The sequence below is a fragment of the Astyanax mexicanus genome, chromosome 5 (genome assembly GCF_023375975.1).
Source record: "Astyanax mexicanus isolate ESR-SI-001 chromosome 5, AstMex3_surface, whole genome shotgun sequence".
NCBI lineage: Eukaryota > Metazoa > Chordata > Actinopteri > Characiformes > Acestrorhamphidae > Astyanax > Astyanax mexicanus.
Window position 1 is genome coordinate 17,121,905 of NC_064412.1, and position 25,215 is coordinate 17,147,119.

Sequence of the window (25,215 nt, forward strand, 5' to 3'; positions counted from 1 at the left end):
GCTGCCTGTACTTCAGCTTGTAGCATTCTCTGATTGAGAATGCCTTATTGAGATATCCTGCCTGCTGTTTTATTTACGTTATTTTTTTCTATAAGTTAATATACACTGCGGCAGCGCGATTTGAACGGGTAGCACAAATCGACAGAACACCGGTCAGAGAAACCAACATAGGTTCTTAACTGGGTATTCTCCTTTACAGTTTCTCTGGTGAAACCCAAAGCTTTCTGTACTACAATACCCATAATGCAAGTCCTACATTTCCCGACAAGCTGTGCGCTATTTTGAATAAGTGCGCGTCGCCCTGTTTGTTCGGTTCACGGCTCTATCTAGTGCTATGTGTGAATTACAGCAGTGTCGCTGAAACGTTTGTTAATAGAAACATTATAAAAACAGTTTCGTATAAATAAGGTCATTTCTCAGGAGTACGGTAAGTGATAATGTTATCCATACCGCTGTTCTGCTCGTCCTGGTTTCAGCTAACTAAGCTAAGTTAACCGTTAGCAAACGCTAGCTAAGATGGAGTTACCTTAGTTAGCGTTAGCTAGGTTAGCTTGGCTAGTTAACTAGCTACCTGGCTAGGTTAGCTGTCGCTAACAGTTTAGGGACTTCATGAATTAAAGTGGACACATTTCAAAGCGTTTGTGACGCATAGCTAGCTAGCTTTAAATCACCATGGGCTCCATATAACCCTAGCTAAGATAAAGCTTTAGTACTTGAACCCTAAGCCCAAACACAAGTGTCACTTACCGGCTGGTTTAGTTATGTCTTTTTATTTTGAATTCTATTGTTTTGCTGTAAATCAGCTGGATAGCAAGCTAACGTTAGATATGTAAACTAACTAGCCTAGCTTGCTTTAATTGTAAACAACCAGGTAACGTTAGCTATATTTTTTATTGTCTGGCTATATGGGAAGTAAGTTACTAAACACTTAGTGTAAACACTAAGCTGCCATTCTGTCAGTACAGCGCGGTTGTATTAAACTGAAACAAGAAAACTCTAGATCAATTAGTTATCGGTCTATAGAAATGTTCTTATTTACATGCTAATGCTACACTAGCAAACTAAGTTAAATTTACTTTAGCTGCCTATCATAGGTTTCTCACCTTCTGTCAGGAAGTCCAGCTGTACTTTGTCGCAAGCCTGTTCATGTTTTTTTATGGCCCTAAAAAATATCACGATATATAATGGAATTTTTGCGATAACGATACACTTCGCGATGACAAAACACTGAATTAAACATATTTCGAGAATACACTGCTGCAGCAAATCAAATAACTAAAAATGTTATTATTGCATACGATATGATATGGTACACCCCTACCTGGGAGATGAAGAATACAAGAATTTTATATGATTTGTAACAGGAGTCAATGATCCAGAATGTCATGATACTAATATTGCACTCCACCTATCTCTATATATTCAGTACTGAAGTAAAGTAAAGTAAATTATACCGGGCAGCTATAATCTGTCTCTAGTAGGTATATATGTTTGCTAAGACAGCAAAAAAAGTAGTACCCTAATGGGGTGGATGATATGGCAAGATATTTCATGGTATAATATTGTTTGCGATATTCAAAAATGTAGGCAATATTATTGCGTACAATACTGTATGGTTCACCTCTACTTACTACTACCTACTGATAAATTATATATTATATTTCAGTTTTAAAATCTTTTTCCATGCCATTGTCTTATTTGTTTACATTTTGTTAACAGTTCTCAGATACTTAACACATTACTACATCCGTATGTTGCGTGTTTTATTTAGCTTTTACAGCTCTTACAAGATCTTATAGGCACAATTTATCAATGTGTTGATTTCTAGTTGGGCAAGTCTTTGAAAAGCATTTGGCTTCCCATACAGCTAGGGATGCACCTGTGTGGGAATTCTGGGCCAGTGCTTGTATTCGATATTACCCATGTAGGCTATATATGTGCTGATGCTGAAATACACATGTAAGACTGACAGACGCACACTACAAAATTTCATTTCCTTACATTATAGCTTTCAACCAACTGTAATAAAATAATAAAATAAGTGATGTCTACTAAAGTTTGTTTTCATTTTGTTACAAATTGCTTAATGTTGGCTAATTAAAGTAGTGCGGCCTGCATCATTTGGTCCTTTTCCAGAATACAATAAATGCATCAGCAAATGTTGGTTTAAAATATTGACTAAAACTGATGCATCTGTATTTACAGCCACAATTAGCATTTTATGGCCTTTTGTTCACAATGATTTAGGTTACTTTTAAACCATGTTGTCTGCAAAAGTAGACAAATTTGTTGGTAGAAAAACTTGCTTAAGGAATATTATGGCTAATTTCTTGGTGTGCTTCTGTTAGTTTGTTAAAGGGAATGAAATGTTCCCCGTCGCATTTTGCATTAAAATTTAAGTTTTATAATCTTTCTTCATCTTCTGATCTGTATTTATGTATATGATCTTGCATAGACTAGAATTATATGGCTTAACAAAATCACTGTCTGTTGCAGCAAGAGCCGAAAAGGAAGAATGAAATGTCTAAAAACAGATGAGTACGTACAACGGATATCCTCTATAAAGGACACTGTTCTTCTTCATGATGAGTTGAAGGTAAGTTAAAAACAAATTAATTAATTTGGATTAGTAGTGTAAAGTATGTAATCTATTCTGAACATTTTAAGTATAGGCCTCAAATTGTCTCTGCTGTATTTTGTTATAGAAACACGTGAATGAAGATCTTGGACCTTGGGGGCGAACAGTTTGTGACCGGATTATTCGAGCATGCAACCAGAGGCTTGGCAGTGGACCTCTACAGCCAGATCATCAAGGGCGTCTGGTGGATCTTGTAGAGTTGGCAGTAAAAGGTTATGGCTTGAATGCTGACCCTGCTGTATCGGGATGCCCACTTTACCTTGAGAAAATAATCTTCCACATCTTGCAGAAGTTGGTTAGTCAAGGAGCTCATGGCCCAGCCAGTCGACTTGGGGAGCTCATGTACCACAGACTGCAGACATACTCCACAGAGGTATGCAGATAGATTTCGTTTAAAAGATCCTTGATTTCAAAGGGGTGATAAAGCAACTTTGCTATGAGACTAAAGTATGAGTATTTAGTCTGGGATTAAGGTAGCCAGCAGTCAGTAGCAAGTGAAAGACTGTCTGTCTCCAGGTAGCATGATTCTATTTGCCATTTTTTATTACAGTTATACAGTGTCAGAAATCACATAGGTGGTCGTGTCACATCTTATTTATTATTAGACCAATATTTTCTCACATCAGTTTTTCCATGTTACATCACTCCATTGGCTGTTTTGTTAACCTTGTAGGTTCAGAGCAAAAATCAGAAAGCAAACTTCAGAAATAAATGTCTTTTTAAATGTAAATTTGGTAATATGTATGTAATAGCAAAATGTTTATAATATGTATGTGATGTTTGACAGGCTGAAGCCTTGAGTGTCCTTGTGCGGAACTGCTTTGCAGTGCTATGGAACGGTCTCTTGACCCCGGGCTCTCGAGCACCCAGCATTCCTCCCAGGGACAGACTCAGGTGGCAGCTGCAGGCTCTGCTTTTCCGTCTAATGGAAGGGACATCCAACACATCTAAAGTACCCTTGTTTGTGGAGGAGGTGGTAGGCGAGTTTGAACGAGCATGTGGTGGACTATCTCAGGATGATGCAGCGTTTTTGCTTTCTGAACTACAGATGCGTTTTCTCAGCCCCCCTCTTGGGGAGAATGCAGGTGGGGACTGTGTGCAGATGCTGCCTTTCCTGGCTGTGAGATGTCAGGTGATCTTTAAAGTTTGCAAGCTCCTGTGTAAGGGAAAGTTCTGGACTGAGGCCTCCGGTCTGGTGGACAGCGCTGTGGCCATGGTCCGACGACTTTGTGACATTTTGTGCCCATCTTTAGGCCTCGCAGCTCATGCGGTGCAGCTGCAATGTGCCCTTACATCTGGGGATGAATGTAGTAAAGCTTTCACAGACTGTGCTCGTATCCTTAGAGGGCTACCTGCTACAATGCGAGACATAGAAGCTCACACACTGCTTGAAGCATGTCAGTTGGTCGTCTGGGCAATAGAGGCAGGACAGACTAAGGGAATGGACCGGACTACACTGCTGGCCTGTTTTTCCTTTTTGGAAGAATATCAGGAGATTTTGCTCAAACAGCAGAAGGTAAGCCCTTGGTTATGTCTGAAACTTCATACCTTTAATTTATACACTAATGCTACGCTATTCTGTTCCCATCTGTGCGCTTTTGAGGCTGCTATGTTTGATTTTGGTTTCCAAAGCACATTGAAGATTATTCAGTAGTATGCTCCTTTAGTCCTACAATACGTCACAATAGACCATGTTCCGATGATAGATACCTTTTAGTAGGGTTTCACAAAATTAACAAAATAAACAAAATATTGTGCTGCTCATATCCTAGTGCTAAAATCGGAATAACCCTCATTTGCTTTGTTACTTGGAAAGAATTGTGACTTCTGTGACCTAGTAATGAGTAAACCCATGTACACGTGAAACTGGTTAACTAGTTCTTAAATTCTGTTTGGTGCTGCTCTATATAATCCTCTTCAATTTCTCTTAAAATAAATCCATTACTGTTAATAGAAATGTGCCTGGTTGCATAAAACACCTTCAGTGAATATTCCCCCTAAGAGTCCCTTAAATGTAAGTGTTGCACAAAAATGCCTGAAGTGTTGTCTAAGGGCGTTCTTAAAGGAAATCATAAATCCATTGTTTCCTTAAGTATTTAATTTTCCTCAAGCAATCCCTTAAATTTTTCATAACTAAATTACTAAATACTTATAACTAATTAAAATTATTTAAAGGACCCAAAACCTCAAGTATATGGCAGGGGCGTTTGTTGTAAAGAAGGCTATTAAGTGCTAGCTAAAAAGTTGTCATAAAATTTCCTTATTGTCTGCTGGCGTCTTTTATTATGCATTTTTCTATGATTGTATACGCCCCCCCCCCCCCCCCTTTTTTTTTTTCTTATAGACCTCGTTCTCACAGCAGCTGCAGTATTCGCTGTGCTTTTGTCTGTACCAGGGTTTCATTAGCACCTATGACAGTCTGCATTCCTCACAGGTAACGGTTTGGTCTTGTTATTATGTTGTGAACTGTCATCAGACCCCTCTGTTCAGTGTGTCATTTTCTTAATGTAATATGGTCTCTTTTATTTTTATTATTGTTATTTTATAGGAGTCAGTTATTGAATCTCTAGACAGAGTTCTGTTGTACTGCCAAGCAACAGCAGGGCGCATGATGACTGAACTACGCAGACTTTCGAACGACAACTTCTTACTGAAAGCAGGTAAATTAGACTTGTAGATCATTTTTCACATTTTATTTTTTAAGTTAAAAAATCTAGTAGTAAAGTTGTGTAACTCCTCTATCTTTCTGTCTTCCTCTGTAGTTTGTGCAGTGAATAATGTGGTGTATGAGTTATTTAACCGAAAGTTATATGAAGAGGCTTTTGGCCTGGCTGAGATTATGTGTCAGGAGTTAAGAAAGGACTGCCCTGCCTCTCTGCCTGTGGAAAGAGTAAGTCCTGACACCACACACTTCCTTTAGCATTTATGTTTTTTTGTCTTGGTCAGTTTTGTAGTTCTGTAATTGTGTGTTCAGGTGAACCGCTGCTTCATGCTGGTGGTGCAGTGTAGTCGACGTGTGTCTCAAATGGAGAAAGCTCTGGATTGGGTGGTTAGTTGGATTCAGGTTCTGGGTGCTCGGGTTCTTGATCACATTGCGGAGCCAGTTTCCCTATGGGTCAAGACAAAGTGTGATGCTGCCCGTGCAGGAGAGGAAGACACACGTCTTAGGTAAAAAGAAAAAAAACACCACCATTTACATCAAATCATTAAAAGTAACAAAGTTTACTTTTTTATGTGGCATGCCAATAATAATATGTAATACACATAAGTAAGTTAATAAAATCTATGTTGACTAGTGTAAAACAATCCATTGTTTAATTGATTGTTTATGAGAATTATATTCATTGTTGTTTATAGGAACATAGCCTGAACTTTATATAAAATACTTCTGTATGAAACTAAATCTCGAAATGTGACTTTCTGCTTTGTCAGGACTTTAAGAGATGGTTTAGGAGCCACCTTAATAGATGAGGAGGTATTGTTGCGTCTGCTGGAAGAAGAGCTGCGTCTTTATAAGGACCAGACTGGGGACACGGCACAAGAACGCTATAACACACTGTGTGATCTTCTTGATATCTGTCATGAAGACACCACACACACTCTTAGGCGTGCTTCTTACCTGTGTGAGATGGCTCAGGTAGTGTGTTACCAGGACTTCAGCCAACAGACAGACTGGTAAATTCAAACAAACGCACTGAATTTACATGTATCAAATAATTTAATGGCATCCTTATGCAATCCATTTTAACTTCTAATGCGTTTTGTTCAGTTCTGCAGTTGATTTTACCCATGAGGCTTTACGGCTGTTGGACGAGGAGCAAGAGACAGCAGAGAATGCTGATAGGCTGAACGATGAGAAGGCATACGCTTCTTTGTGGCTGTACATCTGCACACTTGAGGCCAACCTGCAGGAGGTTAGTGTTGGGCTGGTCCTTTTTTTTTTTGCAGGTTTTCATTTTCCACATGTAAAAAAAGGAGTTAAATACAAACCCATGTGTGTGTTTTGATCAGGCATTGGATACAGAGAAGCGATTGCGTGAGGTGCAGGAGGGCATTACTACTGGGAATTTGGATCCTGTTCCCACTAATGATCTGGAGTATGAAGACAAACAGAAGACACAGGACAGCCAGCTAGTGTACGATGGCCTCCGCTTCAATTTGGTGGCACACAATAGTAAGGAAAGAGTTTTAAATGAAGTGTACTACTGTTCTCTCTTTTTGTTATGCACAGTTTACCTATCTGAGTGAATACACTATGTATTAAACCTCTTTTTTTTTTCTTTTTTTTTTTTGCTGTGTTTGTTAGAGCGTAGCAAACCATTGGATCGGTGTTTATCTCTCTGGAGAAGTCTGCTGAAGGAGGGAAAAGTACCAGCAGTGAGAGACCCCACAAACACTGCTTATTCCATTTCTCTCATGGCTTCTCTCTACACACTCATGGGCAAGGTAAATATACCTGATCTTGACTGGTTGTCTACATTTGGGATGGAGAAAAATTGTCCCTTTTAAATTTGGTTTGTCTTTTGTAGCCACTGCAAGCTCTAGAAGGTTATCAGCTCTCTGCAGCTCTCTTCCGGCTCCTTGGAGATGGGCAGAACAGTGCTGGTGCGTTTTGCCAGTCTGCCAGACTATTATTGGACCTTGGCTCTCCACAGCTTTCCCAGGTAACTCTTTAATAAACACTTGTACAGAAAAATGAACCTAGCTTATGCAGATGCATGTCATTTCTTGGGTTTTACCATAGTGTAGAGAGGTTTCTGCAGTTAAGAATTTTGTCTAAAACTAAATATTTATCTCTGGGACTTAAATATTTTTTATATTGTCTTTTAAATGAATTTTGTTTGTTTTTTGTGTGTTTTCAGGTGCAGCTAGAGCAGGCAGAGCAGTGTTTGGCTGCAGAATCAGGCTCTGAGGCTGTGACTGTCATCTCAGTCACAATCACACTGCTGAGAGCTCAACTCTACTACGCTTTAGGCGAGGTAATTCCAGCACCTCCGTTAAAGCAAAAAAAAAAGTTCTGCCTTTTCCTCTCCTTACACACACACACACTCAAAAATAGTTTCACATGGAGGGAAGTACCAGATTGCAGTGCTATTTTGAAAGAAAGATTAAGTTTACCAGAAGATGGTCAATGAATCTGTGTCTGGAGGCACTGTGATCGGTGCCAAGATGAATGGTGGTGTGCCCGTTTTACATATTTCAGAAGGTCTGTTATAGTGCTGTGTCATATTTGTACGATGCCAGATAATCATTGGTCTTCCAGGGTTCGTACGGTCATGAAAAACCTGGAAAAATTATGAAATTTGAAAACAGCAATTTCCAGGCCTGGATAACTTTTGGGGAAAATAGAAATAAAGTCATGGAAATTTGCTCTACAGATATTTGTGTTTCAGTCTATCCATGGAGAAAATCTATTTTGAGCTAACAAATAAGTCAGCTTAGAGTTTATTCAGTAATTGGAACAAAATTACTCAGGATCTTACATTTTATCCAGTAAATTTTAGACCAACTATATCATATCAGTTTTTTTTTATAGTTTTAGTTGTTTTTTGTTTTTATTGTCCATGTCTGCACTGATGTTTTTTCAAAATCGTATGGTCTTAAAATTTGACTGTAAAAGTCATGGAAAAATCATGAAAATGTATTGGTTAAAACCTGACCTATCCCTAAATGAACATGTGTTTTGGTGCTGACAACCAATACTCCTCCCGTACAACAAAATCTGCAGAAATATTCAAGCTGCATGGGATGGGTAATCACAGAATACCATTAGAAACCTCTACTCTGTAATGGAATGTGGCTTCATAAATATTTTTTTTTATATTGGTTTTAATGATGATAAAACATGACATGTTAACGCTTTCTGTCTCTAAATTGTTTCTCTGGCTTATATTTCAGGTGAAGCGTGGTGTGTGCAGTCTGAGTGAGGTGTTAAAGCAAACAGCACAGCATCACTCAAAAAGCTGGTACATGCTGAAAGCTCGAGCCTTACAGGTAGCCAGTGCCTACCTCAGCCTGGACACAAGCAAGCTCCAAACACTCATCCGCCAGACAATCATCCAGCGTGGTACAGTAACTCTACAAACCATTTTAGGGCACATCCAAATTTAAACATTCTCAGACACTTTTTATTGGTGGCTTAGCTGCATTATCTCCTAAATATTGTAACTGGTACATGTTTGTTATAGGTGTGAAGACTCCAGACACTGCCCAGTATGAAGGTTTGAAGCTGTTATGTAGTCTGGTAATGAGTTTGCTGGGCAATGGCTTTTATGGAGCACCTGCTCCCAACGTGGACACTCGCTTTGTAGATCGAGGTAAAAGCAAAAAAAAAAAAAGGTGCTTTTACAGCAGTATTATGTGGAATTGGCTCCACTTACAGTAAAAAAATGAATTTGTGTTTGAGCCTCACTTTAAGGGCATGAATTACACATGCACTTCTGAACAAGCTGAGAGATATTAAACAGTCAATATTAAACAGGGGGGGGGCTTCCTCACTAATATGGTGACCGTGATTGTTTTTCTAAAGGGCAGACTTTGTCCTGGAACAGACACTAAGATTTGCATTAAGATAACTCATTCATACAGGGGATAGTGGCCTGTCTCCTCTTAAATAAGGTCTCTGTTATAACATGAATACAGAGTCAGTGTGGGGGTCCGTCTGTAGCTGTATGCAACCCAGAAATGCCCTTCAGATGCTTTAATGTCGTGTTTTATGTTTAATATAACTAATTCTAACAGGATTTCTGAAGCTAAATGTTAAAATACAATTTAAGAAATTGTCATTTTTAACATTAGTATTTTAACCTAAAAGAATCATATGTCCTTTAACAGTCATATTTATCACTATAGGAAAAACTGGGTCTCTTACTGCTTAACTTGGGTTAGCCTTTATGCAGTTCTCGTAAGCGTTGATCTGCCCACTTTTTTTTTTTTTGCTGTGACTGCATGCCCATTGCAGTTTTGTTACCTCTCTCTTTGTTTTCATAGGAGACAGTGTGGTATTTAAGTGGCTTTTGCTGGGTGAAGTGTTGCTCTGCTCTGAGAGGATGGTGCAAATCAGAAGCAGCAGTGGAGCGGCTCATGAGGCTAAAGCTCAGTGCCTGGAGGCTCTGAAGCTCGCCACCAAACTACACACCCTTAGCCAGTAAGTCATACAGGAGTGTTTGCACATGTTCTGGAAGGTTCTTTCTCTGTCTTATAATTTTCTGGTTATTTGTGTAGCTGTGCTGAACTGCTGGTGCTGAAGGCCGAGTTGGAGCTGATGAAGGGCTCAAGTGAGGCCAGTACTTTAGATTTGGAGCAAGTCAGACACTTACTGGATGATGGCACAGGTAACTTTTACAGCTTACTTCCATTTGACAGTGCAGAAATAATGCTGTACATGTGCCGGGGATAGCACTAGACTTCATATTGCCTTTGCATCATATTATGTTGATTGTCTTTGATTCTGTTAAATGATAAATGACACTATTATTGTAATCATAACTTATGTTTGTTTGTTTGTTTGTTTTTTGTATTACAGATTTTGGCCAGAGTCAACAAAAAAAATCAGAGGTGAAAATAAAACCTCGTAAAGGACGGCCAGCTGTGGCAACTCCTGCCCCTCAAACCTCAGCAGAAGATGAGGATATAGATGGCCTCCTGAGCTCTCGCTCATTAGGCCGGGAGCCAGTGGATGGACTCTCTGACTTGGGTCAGGATGCTTCACCTACTCTGAAGCCCAAACGGCAGCGTGCACTGTCTTGTCTGACTCATGGAGAGAGCTGCTCTTGTTCGTGTTGTAGTGAACCCACCCTGGTTCGTGTCAGCGTCCTTTGGGCCCTGGTTCAGGCTGATCTTCAAAAAGAACTGCAGTACTCCTGTAGATTACGGCATTTTGCTAAGTTGCGCTGCAGTAGCATCACTGCTAAAATACAGTCTCGTCTGAAAACACTGATTTCCTCAAATTTCTCCCCCCGCCAGTCTCTAGTTCCTTCTATGCTGCAGGCAGAGGTTGCTAGGCTGCACTTGGGCACTGTGCTGACTCAGCTACACTGTGGGGCTGGGGAGAAGGAAAAGGCAGCTTCCCTATGGGAAGAGATAGAAGCAGGGCTACAGGCTGTAGAGGATAAAGGGGCCCTGTGTCCAGAGCTGGGACCTCTTAGGGCTGCTCTTCTGGGGGCGAAGGCTGTAGTATGTTGCTTGGCCTTGGCAGGAAAAAAACAATGTAGTCCTGATGATCTGTTCTCTGCAGTGTGGGGGTGGAATCCATCACTCACTGCCGTGGCCTTGAAGATCAAAACGCAGCTCAAACAGCAGAACAGGCTGAAGAGCTCTGGTGATGGTGACCAACTTAATCCAGCTGCAAAGACATCTGCTAAGACCCTCCCGGCAAGCCAGCGCAACACCTATCTAGAGCAAGGATCTAACAAAACAGAGATATCTGCAGCTATGTCCAAGAAGGCCAAAGACCCTGTGTCAAAAATAAGCATTGCAAGACCTAGCATGGTCTTTAAAACACCCAGAGCAATGAGGACCCCCAGTGCTAAGTCAGCCGCTGGTAAAACTGGTGATATGAGTGCTTTTGATTTTACCACTGAAGTTCCCGATATTACAGTAAGCTCCACACCACTGACCACAACCAAAGCCACAGCTGCCAGCCGTTCTGGGGTGACAAAGTCAAAAACTGCACCAAAGGGCTCATTCCAGGTTTTTGAAGATTCTTCTCCTCAACAAGAAAAACCTGTAACTGTTCCTGCTGCACCCAAACGGACGAAACGCTCACGCTTTAAGGTTAGGATTCTGCTAGTATTGTTTTGTTTTTTTGTTTTTTTCTTCTTTCTTTTTTACTTGCTGTGAAATTGAGAGTACTTGTATATGAAATTTACCTTTAAGCATTAAGGCTTGCTTTTCCAGACATGTATTAAAACTGTCTTCAATATAATATGTAAATAAGTGCGTTTCTCTCATTGTAAAATTGTTTTTTTTTTTGTTTTTTTTTTTTGTTTTTTTTTAAATAGCAGTACATTTTACAATGTTAAAAGAACAAGAGGCTTTAACCCATTCCTGCTCATTTGGATTTAAGGTGTATACGATTTGCACAGTGACAATTGTATTGTATAAGCCAGGAGTCACTACTTTAATCTACAGAAGTCCAGTGTGGCTGCAGTGAAAAAGATCACTACAGTTTAATCTCATCACTCATCATTTCATCATTATGTGATTTTCATGTATTATCCTTAATTTTAGTCACATAAACTTGTCTTACAATTAAATATATGATAATTAGTTCTGGAAGAATGTACTGTCCAAAATAGATATTGTAGCAAACTAAGTAAAGTCTTTTTTTTCCCCAGGTTGAGTTTAGTGATGAAAGTGATGCTGAGACAGCCCCTCCTCCTGTAGAGGTGAAGTCAGAGAAAAAGCGATCTGTTTCATCTGCATCTAAAACCCCGTCTGCACCAAAGCCAGCTACAAAAGTCTCTCTAAATCCAGCAGCAGTGAAGGATGCACCCAGAAAGCCAAGAGCTGTCAAAAAAAGCACTGCCCTCTGCGCCAGCGGCCCCTCCTCTGAAGAAGAACTGGGTGCACCTTCTCAGTCACTGCCACGACGGGGACGATCAAGAAAAGCTCAAAATTCAAATGGTGTGGAGCCACCAGAGCGGATGAGGATGATCAAAGAAGATGAAGATGAAGAGGGTCTGGACATCAGCTTAGAGAACCTTCAAGAATCTGACTCCGAGACACAAAACACAGGTAGGGACGGCATGTGTGAGGTACAAAATAAGATTCCTGTTTAAATTGTACATTTTGGTTAATTTTATACCTAATTGGATAATTTTCAGACATTTTCAAATGTTTTTATGAAGTTTTGGATACATTTATTTTGCATATGAGACACAACAAAAAAAACAATTTCCATTAATACAAATATAATACAACTTGTTTTAAAATAAACTTTTAGAACATGTATTTGTTTTCTGTGTGGTGTAAAGGGAGTCCTGCAGATGGCCAGGATACAGACTTTGAGGTGCTAAGGAGAGACCTAGGAGCAGATTTGAACCGAGATTGCGTAAATGAGCTCAGAAGCATTGGACAGAATGGAGTGGGAGGTCATGCATCATTACCACACACGCATGTAGCACCAGGTAAGAATGTTCTCACACATGCGCTACAAAACTGTTGTTTTTCAGCTGTTTGTTTGAAAATTATTGGAAAGGAAAGAAGTTTAGGGCTTAAAATGGTAATTGTTAGATTTCAGTGTGTTTCATTTATATTAATCTGCTGCACTCTTCACTAGGGGTGAGTGAATGGTCTTAGTAGTGTTTGGAAGTATGTCTTGCACCTTATTTTTTCCAGGTTTAGATACTCATCATAATAGTGTACCTGATTAATTTTTACCCACCTTTTCCTACATCTATTTTCAGTAGTAAGCTCCCACAGCACCCCCACTATTTGCCCCGCTTTAATGCACGTAAATATGGATTTTTGCTGTATGGACACAAAGGAAATATGATGAATATATTTCTCACTCGGAGTGTGATAACTACAAAGTGTTATATAATAAAGTTATACTGCCTAACCTAGTCCTCACTTGCGTAGTAAACATGTTTTCTTGTGTTTTGTGTTTGTCTATAGCTGAGCTGTCTTTAGAGGTGGTCCGGTCACTCCTGTGCTCTGCTTGGGTCCTTCTGCATCATTTTCCAAGCCCCTCCCTCTACCCTCACCTGTGCTCACTGCTGGCCCAGTTGCTAGGTCTTTCTGATCCCCTCACCACAGCCATGCTTCACGCTCAGTCAATGGGCGTGTCCACTCGACATCACATGACCCGGTACCTGGCAAATCGGCTAAGGTATGTCTAACACAGGACCTCAAATATTAGCTCTGGAACAGTCATTTTTGTGTTGTGTAGTTATGTTTTCAATAGATAGTTTTTTATTTTATTATTATTATAAATTAATTTATTTTTTCTGGTCTGTAAATTGCTGATGCGTTTGGTGTGCCAAAAATATGCACATTAGCTTGAATATCTGGTCACCTAATTAGCTTGATTATTTAATACAACTGCTTAAACCATTACTCCCAGAACTAGTAAGATTAAATTGTGATTTCATAGATTCACAATTAATAATTTTCTGTGTGAAACATCTAAAAATGTTGTTTGGTATAGGCTATCAGCACTAAATTTGCACTAAATGATCTCCCTCTTTTGCAGGAAATTAAAGAAGTCCAGTGGTGATATAGTGGAGAATCTGAGTGCTTTGAGCCTAGAGGAGTCTTCCCTACAGTCACAGATGAAAACACTGTCTGCCCTGGAGAGCATCTACTCCTTCAGCTTAACACAATCTGCACATTTCCCAAATACACACTGCCAGGAATTCACACAGCAGCTCAAAGACCTGCCAGCAGGTAAAAATGCACTTGTGCAACTATTGGCCAGTTACTTGCCATTTTAGCTCTACCACTGATATGTACAAATTTCCTACTCTCTGCCCATATCCATTAGAGGTGTATTAAACCGTAAAAATTAAATCTGGAAATATCGCCGTATTCATTGACAGTGTGTTGCTTAAATAAATGTTATTTTCTTCTTCAGGTGTAACAGTCTGTTTACTCTCGCTTGTTGCTGTGTCTCCTGGTGAGATTGGCAGTACCATTCTTCTCACACGCCTGGAGCATGACTGTGATCCCATCACCATCAGGATCCCGACAGCACACAGACCTGTATGAGCAGCTTTTTTGTAAACCACTTTTCATAAATGCCTGCAATAATTAGTGTTTGTGTGAAATTTACACCTGTCTTTGACCATATGCACAGTAAGTGTTTCCACCAAAAGACAACAAAAGTATCACTTAAGGTGACACTTTGAGACTTATTTTTAAGCAATGCAAGAATAACCTACAGAGTAATATTAAAAATCAAATCCAAAACAAAATCCACTTAACTGGTCCTCCAGATCCCTCTCTATACCTGTACCTTTGCTGTCTGCACTTCTTTGATAATGGAATGTTGTAGTGGGAAGTTCTCAGCCCTCAGTCACAAGGTCTGGCTTATGCTGCAATACAGAATAGTTGTTTCCTTTTGCTTTTTAATGAGGGGCGCTAATGCTTATTACAGAGATTTCTCAGTCATTTGTAAATCATGATTTTTTTTAATGGTAATTTTGTGGTTGTGAAGATCTAGTGGGAAAATTCAGTTTTACTTAGTTTGTCATTTTTAACAAGTGATGTAATTATTGAGTTATTATCTATGTAAGTTTATAGACTGTACCCTGTGGAACTTCTCCATTAGGTTTAGAAGCTAAATAATGAACCTATAAAATAAGAATAAACACCAGTAGTTTACCACATTGCTCCGCACCCCTGTTATGTCCCTAGGTAGACATACTGCATTGAATATCACCAAAAAATTTTAATAAATTGTAGCTTGCAAAAGCAGACAAGGCCCACACAGTAGGTGATGCTTGGAAGTTTTAGTTTGATCATGGATGGTTTGTGAAGTTTGCGAACCAATTCACTAAAATACACATTCAGTTATTTTTTATTATTTTTTTAGGATTTAATACTGTGCAGGCTTAAAATGAATGCTAGGGAATGCATACAGATACTTTTTGGCCATATTGCATAGCCCTATTTCATGTGCCGTCTCCACCCACAGCGCTCGATGCCTGTTTTGCTGGAGGAGATGGAGGGAGTGCTCCAGGGGCAGAAGGAAGTGAGCAATGTGGCAGATAAAGTTCAGTGGTGGGATTGCAGGAAGGCCCTGGATGCTCGAGTACAGGTGAGAGGAGAGTGGCTGTCACTGGATCAGCGTGATCACTGTGGTGTAAAGTGATCACTTGTGTGAAAGTGTTGGGGGAAAAATGACAACACGGTAGAAAGTCTTTTGGAAGTTTTGGTTGTTTCTATCTTTTTTTTGTGTTTTCTAAGCTGTAGCTAAATCCTGTTAATGTGTGGCCATTTGGAGCTTGTCTTAACTTACTTTCCCTCTCCCTCTCTCTTGTTCTCAGAGACTGCTTGAGGAGATGGAGGAGGCCTTAGGGATATGGCGAGCTTTGCTCCTCCCCTTGACTTCTGACCCTAAACTTCAAGTTCAGCTTGAAACTCTCCAAGCCTCGATAGAAGGAGCAAAGATCACTTCGGGCATGCTTAAGGTCTGTGTCTACAATGTTGTATGATGCTTACAAATTATAAGCTTACTAAAGGCATTGATCTGTGTTTTGTTATTGGTCATACAGCAATAACAAAAACCTGAGGTGCATTTGCATGATTTTAAATTTTCTTTTTTTCTGCCTCAAGGTGGTTCTTTCTGCAGCTCCTCTGCTCTCTCAATCAGACCTACACTCATTGGCTGAGGGTGCAGGTCTGATGGAGGGAAATTTCCTGAAGCTTCTACAGAAGGGTGTGTCTGAACTGAAAGGGAGGGAAGAGCCTCAAGGACATACAGTTCTAATCTTAGACAAGGTAGGAAAAGTTTTTTTTTTTTTTTTTTCTCCCACCCTTCTTCTTAATTTGGTAGTACTACTAAATAAAGTCTTGTCTGCGTACTGATTAATTTACTATACAGTATGACACTTGTATAGTGCTGCTAGTGCTATAATAAGATTAAATGTTTTTTCACAGATGGCAAAAAATCCTTTGTTTTTAATATTTTTTGTGTGTGTGTCTATGCAGTACCTTCAAAGGTTGCCATGGGAGAACATCTCTTGTTTGAGGCCTCGCTCTGTCTCCCGCATGCCTTCTTTACAGGCTGTACTAGGACATGGCCATCTCCAAAAGGTGCAGCCATTATTAGTTATTTTGAAGGTTTTATTTTTACTTGAATTGTGGATGATTTTCTTGAGATTGTTTTGAGTCATTTATTTGAGTATTTTCCTCTACTTTCAGATGAATTCAGACTGTGTGCTGTCACGTGGTGTAGATCCCCAGCAAGTTTATTTTGTATTGAACCCAGATGGAAACCTGCCTGAGACTGAAAAGCGCTTCAGAGATTGGTTTACTAGGTTTGTATTACACGCATGCACCACCATGCTGTTTGACTGGTCAAATCTCTGTATAATTTCTTAAAGTGAATTTTGCCTTTTGCTGTTCAGTGAGAAGACATGGCAGGGAGTGTGTGGAGTTTCTCCTGATCCTGATAAACTACAGGAAGCAATAACCACCAAAGACTTGTATATGTGAGTGAGCCTCTCAAAATTTGCACTTCATTACCATCAATTTTTTTTTTTTTTTTTTAAAGTGACTAAACTTGCCTTTTATTTTATGGATTGCAGTTATGTAGGACATGGAGCAGGGGCACGCTTCCTGGATGCTCAGAGGGTGATGAAGGGACCCGTGCAAGCGGCGGCTCTGCTTTTTGGCTGCAGTAGTGCAGCACTTAGTGTGCAGGGCTGCCTCGAGGGAACCGGCATCATCCTTAGCTACCTCATCGCTGGATGGTAATTTTATTTTTACATAAATTTACCTTATATACTGTATGAATTTAATTCTAATTCAAAGTCTGATGTCAACATTTTGTCAGACAAATTACATTTAACCATTGATTACAAAAATTAGTTTCATCAAATGTTTCCTCATAATTATTTAGCAATTAGACAATCCAGAAAATATTTACTATCTGTATTATTGCCTAATTTAGTTACCAATATATGTTTGGCTATTATATAGTTTAGTGGAATAAGACTGCACGTATCTGACTAAATAAAAGGGATAGATAAAATCTGTTTATCTTTATAGCACAACCCACTACAAAACAACTGTCTCAAACTAGAAAATAAACTCTCAAATAAATTCCAAATAACAAATGAACTTGGTTAAGATTTTTTTTTTTTTATTTAATTGCATTTTAGAAATTCCTATCTTCTGCAGATTTATTAGGTGAATTTCAAACCTAATTCTTTCCCACCTCATCTTCCAAGCTTTAGCTTTCTTCAACTGTAGGCCACCAGTGCATGTTATGTGGATTTTCTTTTTAGCAAGAAATATATTCCCATTATTAACTCTCAATTAAAATTGAATCCTACTTTATTTTTTGTCACCTTCCTAATTGGTATACTTCTCTTTCTAAACACTAGAAACCGTTGTTGTGGTCTTTCTCCCTGTAAATTGCTGTTTTTTTTTTTTATTTCCCTTCTTTAGCCCGTTGGTGTTGGGGAACTTGTGGGATGTAACTGATCGTGACATTGATCGGTTCACTTCCGCCCTGTTACAGTCTTGGCTGTCTGGCGGTTCAGGTTCTTCTTTACTTCAGCACCTCAGTACCTCGCGAGATGCCACACACCTCAAGCACATGATTGGTGCTGCACCAATTGCATATGGCCTACCTGTACACCTACAATAGACCTGAAGCTAGAGTAGATGTGTTCAGTCACAGTATTCAGATTTTGAAGCAAACTGTGTATAGTTTTGGATTTGTTTATAATATCAAGTGTGGTATGGCTGATGCATACTTACCAACACTGAGCCATTTAAAATTTCAGCTTCATGTGGAATTCTTTAATGTTTAATATATGCATGTGTGATTTTCTTAAACTTTTATAAACGTTTTTAGAAATATTGTATTTAAATTGTTAAGCCTTTTTTAATTTGTGCAAGTAAGGAAATGTGAAATTTTCTGTTTTTAACTCTCAGTCTTAAATTGTGCAACAAATGCATAAGATACATTAAATTCATGGAAACATTTGTGGGTGTGAGTGGTGTTTTCTTGTTTGTTCTTTTTATTGTCCCCTCACCTTTTAATTGTATTTCTGTGGAATAGCCATTATAGATTTGGCTCCATTTTATTTTGTCTCTGCTCCAAAGATTTAAGACTTATGTAGCCTAATCACAAGGTTCTACAGATAGGATAGGATATAAATCCTGTGTAACAAACAGTAAACCAGAGGAACCTTAAATTAACACCAGTTTTAAGCAGCCTGTCTTATTGTAATTTATAGTGGTACTGTTTAGATATGTAGATTTATATTTGAGGTTGTGACTACTGAGCAAAAATGGAATGGGATGGACCAAATCAATAAAAAGGCTTTGTTAAGTTTAGTCTTTTGTGAGACTAACACACAAAGTTTAGTTCATGACTTGATTTGCCAGATAAACTGAATCAAGTAAATCAGGATTAATAATCACTTTTATCATTTGCCACTTTTAAAAGCTGTGACGTGCTGAATATTGTGAGATCATCACTGCAGGACAAAGTGTGAAATGGGTGTTAATCTCACTTTATTTAGTGCTGGGTTATTTGTATTTTTGCTTCTATGGATCTGTTCCATTTGTTTTAATAACTCACTTTAATTAAATTGGTTTACATTCTATAGAACCAATATTAACCTGATTTCTAGAGCACATTATTAAAATACACGTTATGAAATTAGTGTCATTTACGTTACATCAGGATTTAACCATAAAATATTTACAGTCATGTGCCTACAATAATAAAGATCTACAATGAGCTGGTCACTGAATTTCTGATTTAATTTGGAATTTGATATTAATGTTTAGAAATGGTATGAGCTCTTATGAGTTAAGGAAACATTTTATATTTAATTTTGTGATACTGAATTCTAAACCCTCTATGGCATGATGTTGCCGTCAGGCAACAAACCATTTTTTTTGATAGTTACAAAGTCCCTTTCGTGTTATTGTTATTTTTAATATAATACATTTAACTTTGAATGCATTTAAGTTAAAAATAAATATGCATGTTTATAATAATAAATATTAAATTAAATTAAGATTTTACACTTTTTTTCTTTTTTTTTCAAACCTCTTTTTAAGCAGTGCTTTTGTTTTTTCCTTCAAAAAATCATGTCACAGAAGTAAAACAAGCTTTGATAAAACTGTTTTAAATTCTGTGTTTTTGTCTTAATTTCTAATATATCTATATTTATTTTAAACTGCTCATATATTACACTCTTTTATTTTGTTACATTTTATTACTGATATAGGCTTGTCTCTATCGGTTTCCGGTTTATCCGGAAGTGTCCCTTATTGTCTTTTTCTCAACATGGCGGTGAATCTGACTGAGTTATCTCTGTCTCAGCTGGAGGGATTGAAGACTCAGCTCGAACAGGTGAGCTCCTGGAGTTTATTAAACGCTTGCAGGATAACGCTGTGTACAGGAGTTCCTCGGGGCCGGAGCCACAGAGTGGCTGGGTGCGGGTGAGGGGTGGTTAAGGCGCGGTCACGCTGCTGTTAGCTCCCGGCTAGCTGCTCTCAGACCGGGAGAGAGAGGAGGCAGATCCCCCGCCCCCCATGTGCTGCAAGTATTAGCTAACTTACCAAATAATTTAACTATAATCACCCCCTTTTTATGTAACCTAGCTAAACTTGTCAAATACAGGGTTAACTAAGTGCAGAACTGCATCTGCTGTGCAACCCGCCCACATGTAGATACAGCGTGGCTACAAATCATCGTTATTGTTTTTCTTTAGCTAACTGTTACTGTTTTTAATTCTATTTTGTCACTCACATTATTTCTATTTTTTTAAGTTTTATAATTATTTATTGTACAGCACTTTGATTCAGCTGTTTGTTTTGAGATTGTTTTAAAATAACCCCCAAAATAACCCGTGGGGAAGTATGTGTCTCTCAGACCCTTCAAAAGCGGAGTAAAATTCCTTCCAGCACTCTGTACTTCACTTTAATTATTCATAAAGGGACATACTGATCATCCTGAGTATCGTTACAATACAGTGTGTGAATGTGAGTTATTTCATCTGACCCTATTAACAGAACGTAGGAGTGCTGGGATAGTGCTGGAGATAAAGTAGCTCTTATTAAATGTGTATTTTTAAATGGTCTCAATTGATTTAAAAATGTAATCCGATTAATCACAACGAAATTTTACGATTAATCGAATTTGTTTTTCTTCAGACATAAATTTTTATAGTGAATATTTAAATGTAAATAAAAGAATGAATGTAAGAAATGTAAAATGCAATTATATGTATATTGGTGGTGTCAATTAATAATAATTAAAATAAAAAATAATAGTATATACTTATGTTTGAGGGGAGATAAAATCAACATAGGGTGCTGGAATAAAGAGAGCACAATAAATTGGATTGTAAATGTTGGTGAAGATTTCTGAATTCCAACTTAATTTGCTGAGTATAAAAATCTTAAGGATTACCATATAAATGGCCTGGAGGAAATATGAAACGGCCAGTATTCAGTAAATTATACACTGTGCCTTTAACAGACTGTTGGGTTAAATTTACAGAGTGAGTATAAGTGCTGCATTAGTTCATGTATGAATTAATAAATAGGATAGTGGAATAACGCCAGAGTAAGTCTGAGTGTCCTACTTCCTGCCCTAAAGCTTTTTATTTGGCGGAGAAACAAGCGAGAGAGACAGAAAGAGAAAGATGGAGGGAGAGACGGAGAGAGACAGTCGCAGAAAGAGAGGAAGAGAGAGACAAAACGGTTATCTATCCAGCGCACTATTTGGTGAAGAAACAAGAGAGAGAGAGAGAGACAGAGAAAGAGAAAAGATAGAGAGAACCCAAACAAAGCTCTACAGTCATAATTATGACTGTAATAACAATAACAATAACAATCTAGTAATAATGAAATGGGTCTGGGCTCTTATGGGTTAGAGTGAAAAAGTTCATTTGAATAGCTAAAACCACACCACATTTTTCTTTGTTTGCTCTGTATTTTGTCTTAGCTAGGTAAGCTTGTGTGAGCCAGGATAAGAAGCGAGTATTTCTTATGTTAAATATTTTCTGGTCACATTCCTTGATATTACAATTAAAGATTTAAAATTAAGAAATGCTCAATCATTAGTATTAGTAGGAAAATATAACTTTTTGATATCCATTGTTTTTCTAATAACTTTAAAATGCTGCCACTGTAAATGAATCAATGCTGGGTGTTCAGAAAATATCTTGGCACAAAAAAAACAATCTTAGTAGCATTAGGGAATTTCTTATTTCTACATAGAGAAAGACTAAGCACCTTAATAAGCAGCGGAGAGTTGTTTGGTAGATGTCAGAGAAGGAGCAGAATTCAAAACATCTATTTACAATACACTACCACACCTGTGTTTTAGGCAGCGTGTAAATGTTAATAATGGTTTAGCATTCAGATGTCTGTGTATATTGCTGTTGCATGATTATTGTATTCCTGATTTAAAATACTGTTTTATTGCTCTGCACATTATTCGTAATCATTGCTGTTTTCTTCATCTTGCTTCTAGGAAACAGAGTTCCTGTCCTCATCCATAGCCCAGTTGAAAGTGGTCCAAACAAAGTATGTAGAAGCTAAGGACAGTCTGAATGTTCTCAAAAAGAGTAATGAAGGTGAGGCTTGTTAAACCTAGGCCTGTTCTGGATGACTTGCGTCTATAACAGTTCGGTGATTTTCCTGCTTAAACACAAGTTGGTGTATTTCACAGTACAGTATTGTTTAGTGATCAAAATAACGTAATCCCATCTTGTATTGGATAGGCTGGACTTCCATTACTAGAGTCAATGATCCCAAAACTAACCTTTGAGATTCTGACATTTGGCCCTACATTCCTATGTGGATCATTCATAGTTTTATTTCTGCTTTTACACACCCACTTTTAAGTTGGTCTTTTTAGTGTTTGATCAAATGTGTTAGAACAAAAATCCTAAAACATTCAAAATAGAGGACTCCATTGAATAATGTCCTTTGTGTTTCTTTCTTTCCTTTCTTTTAGGAAAAGAATTACTTGTTCCTCTTACCAGCTCTGTATCCTTTTCACCAACTGAATGACAGTCAATTAATGCTCTTTAAGTGTGTGTGTGTGTGTGTGTGTGTGTGTGTGTGTGTGTGTTTTATAATGCATTTAAGTGGTGTTAACTTCTTTAACTGCATCATTCAGATGTATGTTCCAGGAACCCTGAATGATGTAGAACATGTATTGGTAGATGTGGGAACTGGTTACTTTGTAGAGAAAGTGAGTAATAGTTTTTATTACTTAAAGCCTTGTTACAATGCTTGCTAAACAAAACACTGTATTAGCATCCATTTGCTTCTTTGGTTTATTCTTCTTATATATCTAGAACAGAATAAACTGTTGTTAAAGTCTTTTTTTTTAAAGAAATTAAAGACCTACAACAGTGTTTCCAGCTGACTTAATAAGCAGTTGTGATCAACGTAATTGTTTTAAATCTTTTTTTTTTTTTTGCTTTGCAAGCACAGGTATGTCCTTAATAAAAAATCATATCTAGCTGAAATGTATTTTGTATGGGGTCACAACTTAAGCTACTGTGTTTTTCTTTCAGAATGTGGAGGACAGTAAAGAATTCTTTAAGCGTAAAATTGACTTCCTAACAAAACAGATTGAGAAGGTTCAGCCTGCTCTTCAGGAAAAACATGCAATGAAGCAAGGTAATATTCTTAACCAATGTGGCTACTCTCTCCTCCAAAAGTACTGGAACAGTGAGGCTAATCACTGAAAGACTGAGTTAAAAGAAGAATATGAAACAAAAGATCAATATTTTAGCTTGTACTACATAACTACTTCTGGAACTGACACATTAATCTTTATTGATGTCACACATGATGGCAGCAGTACAATGAACTCAGAGGTCTACAAAGAAACTACAAAGGAATCCATTAGGCAAGAAGTGGAATGTTTTATACTGGCCTAATCAATTTCTAGACCTTAATCCTATCGAGCATGAATTTTACCTGCTGAAGAGACAACTAAAGGGAGCAATCACCAACTGAAAGAGGCTTTGATGAAAGCCTGGAAAAGTAATAAGAATGCAGATGTTAAGTGAGTCTGTGAGTCCGCCTCTGGGTCAGTGAGTTTTAACACAAGGTGATGAGTTCTGAACTGTGAATAACGTCCTGGGGCCAGTTGTTCAAAAAATGTAATCCGGATCAAAATGATCCAGATTTGGTAATCACATTTTTTGCTATCCAGGATCAGGTGATCTGTCTTACTTTTAAGCCAGTTTTTCAAAGCAATATTGGATTGGATCAACCTGATCCAGAAACACAGTTTTCAGGATTACCTAAGCCGGATTACCAGCTATGTAAAAAACAGAAGAACCAACAGGGGTTGATGACTCCTTTTCTTGCAGTAACAAGATACTGCTTATTGCAAAACAATACGAGCAATCGAGTGTTCTGCAGAGACGCTTTGCATGCCTTAACTATTTGCGAGTCGAACCACAGGGAGCATGCAACATAACACTTGCATGTATTGTCCTGCCCAATGTTGCTACCAGACGCAATGTCCCTCTCTGTGATGTTCATGATGCACCTGAGCCTGTTGAAGAACCAGAACAAACTCTGGTGTTCTTTTCAATTGTTCGAAATTATTTTTGACAGCTTCATATCTGATAAATGTTTCTTTGACATTAATATACAGTGATGAATGACAGTGACGTAGATGAAAAAATGAATATATTATTTTTGTTTGTTATTGAAATCTTTTGGGGGGTTTATTTAATGGGGTCAAGATTGTTTTTATTTTTACGTTACTATAGTAAAAGGCTTAATTGGTAGCCAATGTCTACTTTATTACTGTAACGGTTAAACAGGTCAAGTGCAAAATAGAAGTAAATGTATATACACTAAATTGTACAAATGTATTTTTTTTTACTTTAAAACTTTGATTTTAAAGTTTTACCACATTTACTTCCTGAAATCCCCCTTGAAATCCTACCCCTTGTTGGGATCAGGGTAATCCAGTTTTTTTGGATCAAAGTTATCCAAATCCTACTGAAAAGTTTTGAACAACAGAAACTGAAGGTTTGATCCATTTACAAACTAGGATTGGATTACGTGATCTGATCCGATTTCAGAATGCTTCTTTCCCTTTTGAACAACCCGTTTTCCAGATTTGATCCAATCCGATAACCAAAATCCGATCAGATTACCTCTGAACAACTGGCCCCAGATGTAAATACCTGGAAATGTTGATCTTTTGTCTCATATTCATCTTTTAACATTAACTTTAAAAGGTTTTCAGTCTTCAGCAGAAATAAAGGGATTGGCCTCTCTGTTACAATACTTTTGGGGGAGGTGTATTTGTTGTTGATCTAATCCTTTGTAGGTCCAGTCATTATGGAGTGTGGGAAGGGGGTTACATTTACTTAGTTTTTTTTATTATTCATTTAGTTAAAATATCGGTCTGTCAAAACTACAACAGCCACCCACTACAACACAGGTGCCTGGATGTGCTTCACATTTATTCACATTTTGTAATTTCTTTTACAGCTGTGGTTGAAGTCATGAACATGAAGCTACAGCAGCTGCACAGTCAACAGTCGTCACAGTCCGGAACCACCAAGGCCTAAAAACACTCACACAAACGCACATACAAACTAGCCTGTATTCATGTTCATGTTCAATAACATATTCATGTCACATTGACTTTTCAAATTGGATTTCACAGTCATTTAAATGGCAAATAAACTCTGCTTACTGACGCTATAATAAATTAATACATTTTTTTTCCTGTGCATGCTGCCTTATGCTGACTTTAGAATTGAGATACATTTCCTGATATTAGCCTCAGGTGCTGGAGGAACTATTTATTACACATTTGAGGCCTACTTTGGAATGCCCAGGTCCAGAAGCCGCATTAAAAGGAATAAATTGGTTATGAACACAAA

General features: G+C 38.1%; 2 protein-coding genes across 2 annotated transcripts; both read left to right on the forward strand.

Moving 5' to 3' along the window:
* Positions 1 to 272: 272 nt before the first annotated feature.
* On the forward strand, positions 273 to 18,301 carry espl1 (extra spindle pole bodies like 1, separase). The gene is made up of 32 exons (XM_007254245.4): positions 273 to 427; positions 2,497 to 2,596; positions 2,706 to 3,011; positions 3,426 to 4,154; positions 4,983 to 5,072; positions 5,187 to 5,298; positions 5,401 to 5,528; positions 5,613 to 5,806; positions 6,071 to 6,313; positions 6,408 to 6,552; positions 6,650 to 6,812; positions 6,945 to 7,084; positions 7,168 to 7,302; positions 7,501 to 7,617; positions 8,537 to 8,705; positions 8,827 to 8,955; positions 9,629 to 9,785; positions 9,863 to 9,972; positions 10,164 to 11,413; positions 11,977 to 12,376; positions 12,616 to 12,768; positions 13,259 to 13,472; positions 13,836 to 14,029; positions 14,217 to 14,344; positions 15,279 to 15,401; positions 15,631 to 15,774; positions 15,920 to 16,084; positions 16,295 to 16,399; positions 16,508 to 16,623; positions 16,714 to 16,797; positions 16,894 to 17,058; positions 17,759 to 18,301. The coding sequence occupies exons 2-32, from the start codon at positions 2,516 to 2,518 to the stop codon at positions 17,958 to 17,960; spliced, it is 6,591 nt and encodes a 2,196-aa protein (XP_007254307.3). The 5' UTR covers positions 273 to 427; positions 2,497 to 2,515; the 3' UTR covers positions 17,961 to 18,301.
* Positions 18,302 to 19,567: 1,266 nt separating this feature from the next.
* On the forward strand, positions 19,568 to 25,215 carry pfdn5 (prefoldin 5). The gene is made up of 6 exons (XM_007254246.4): positions 19,568 to 19,685; positions 21,816 to 21,918; positions 22,302 to 22,333; positions 22,467 to 22,541; positions 22,870 to 22,975; positions 24,818 to 25,215. The coding sequence occupies exons 1-6, from the start codon at positions 19,620 to 19,622 to the stop codon at positions 24,895 to 24,897; spliced, it is 462 nt and encodes a 153-aa protein (XP_007254308.1). The 5' UTR covers positions 19,568 to 19,619; the 3' UTR covers positions 24,898 to 25,215.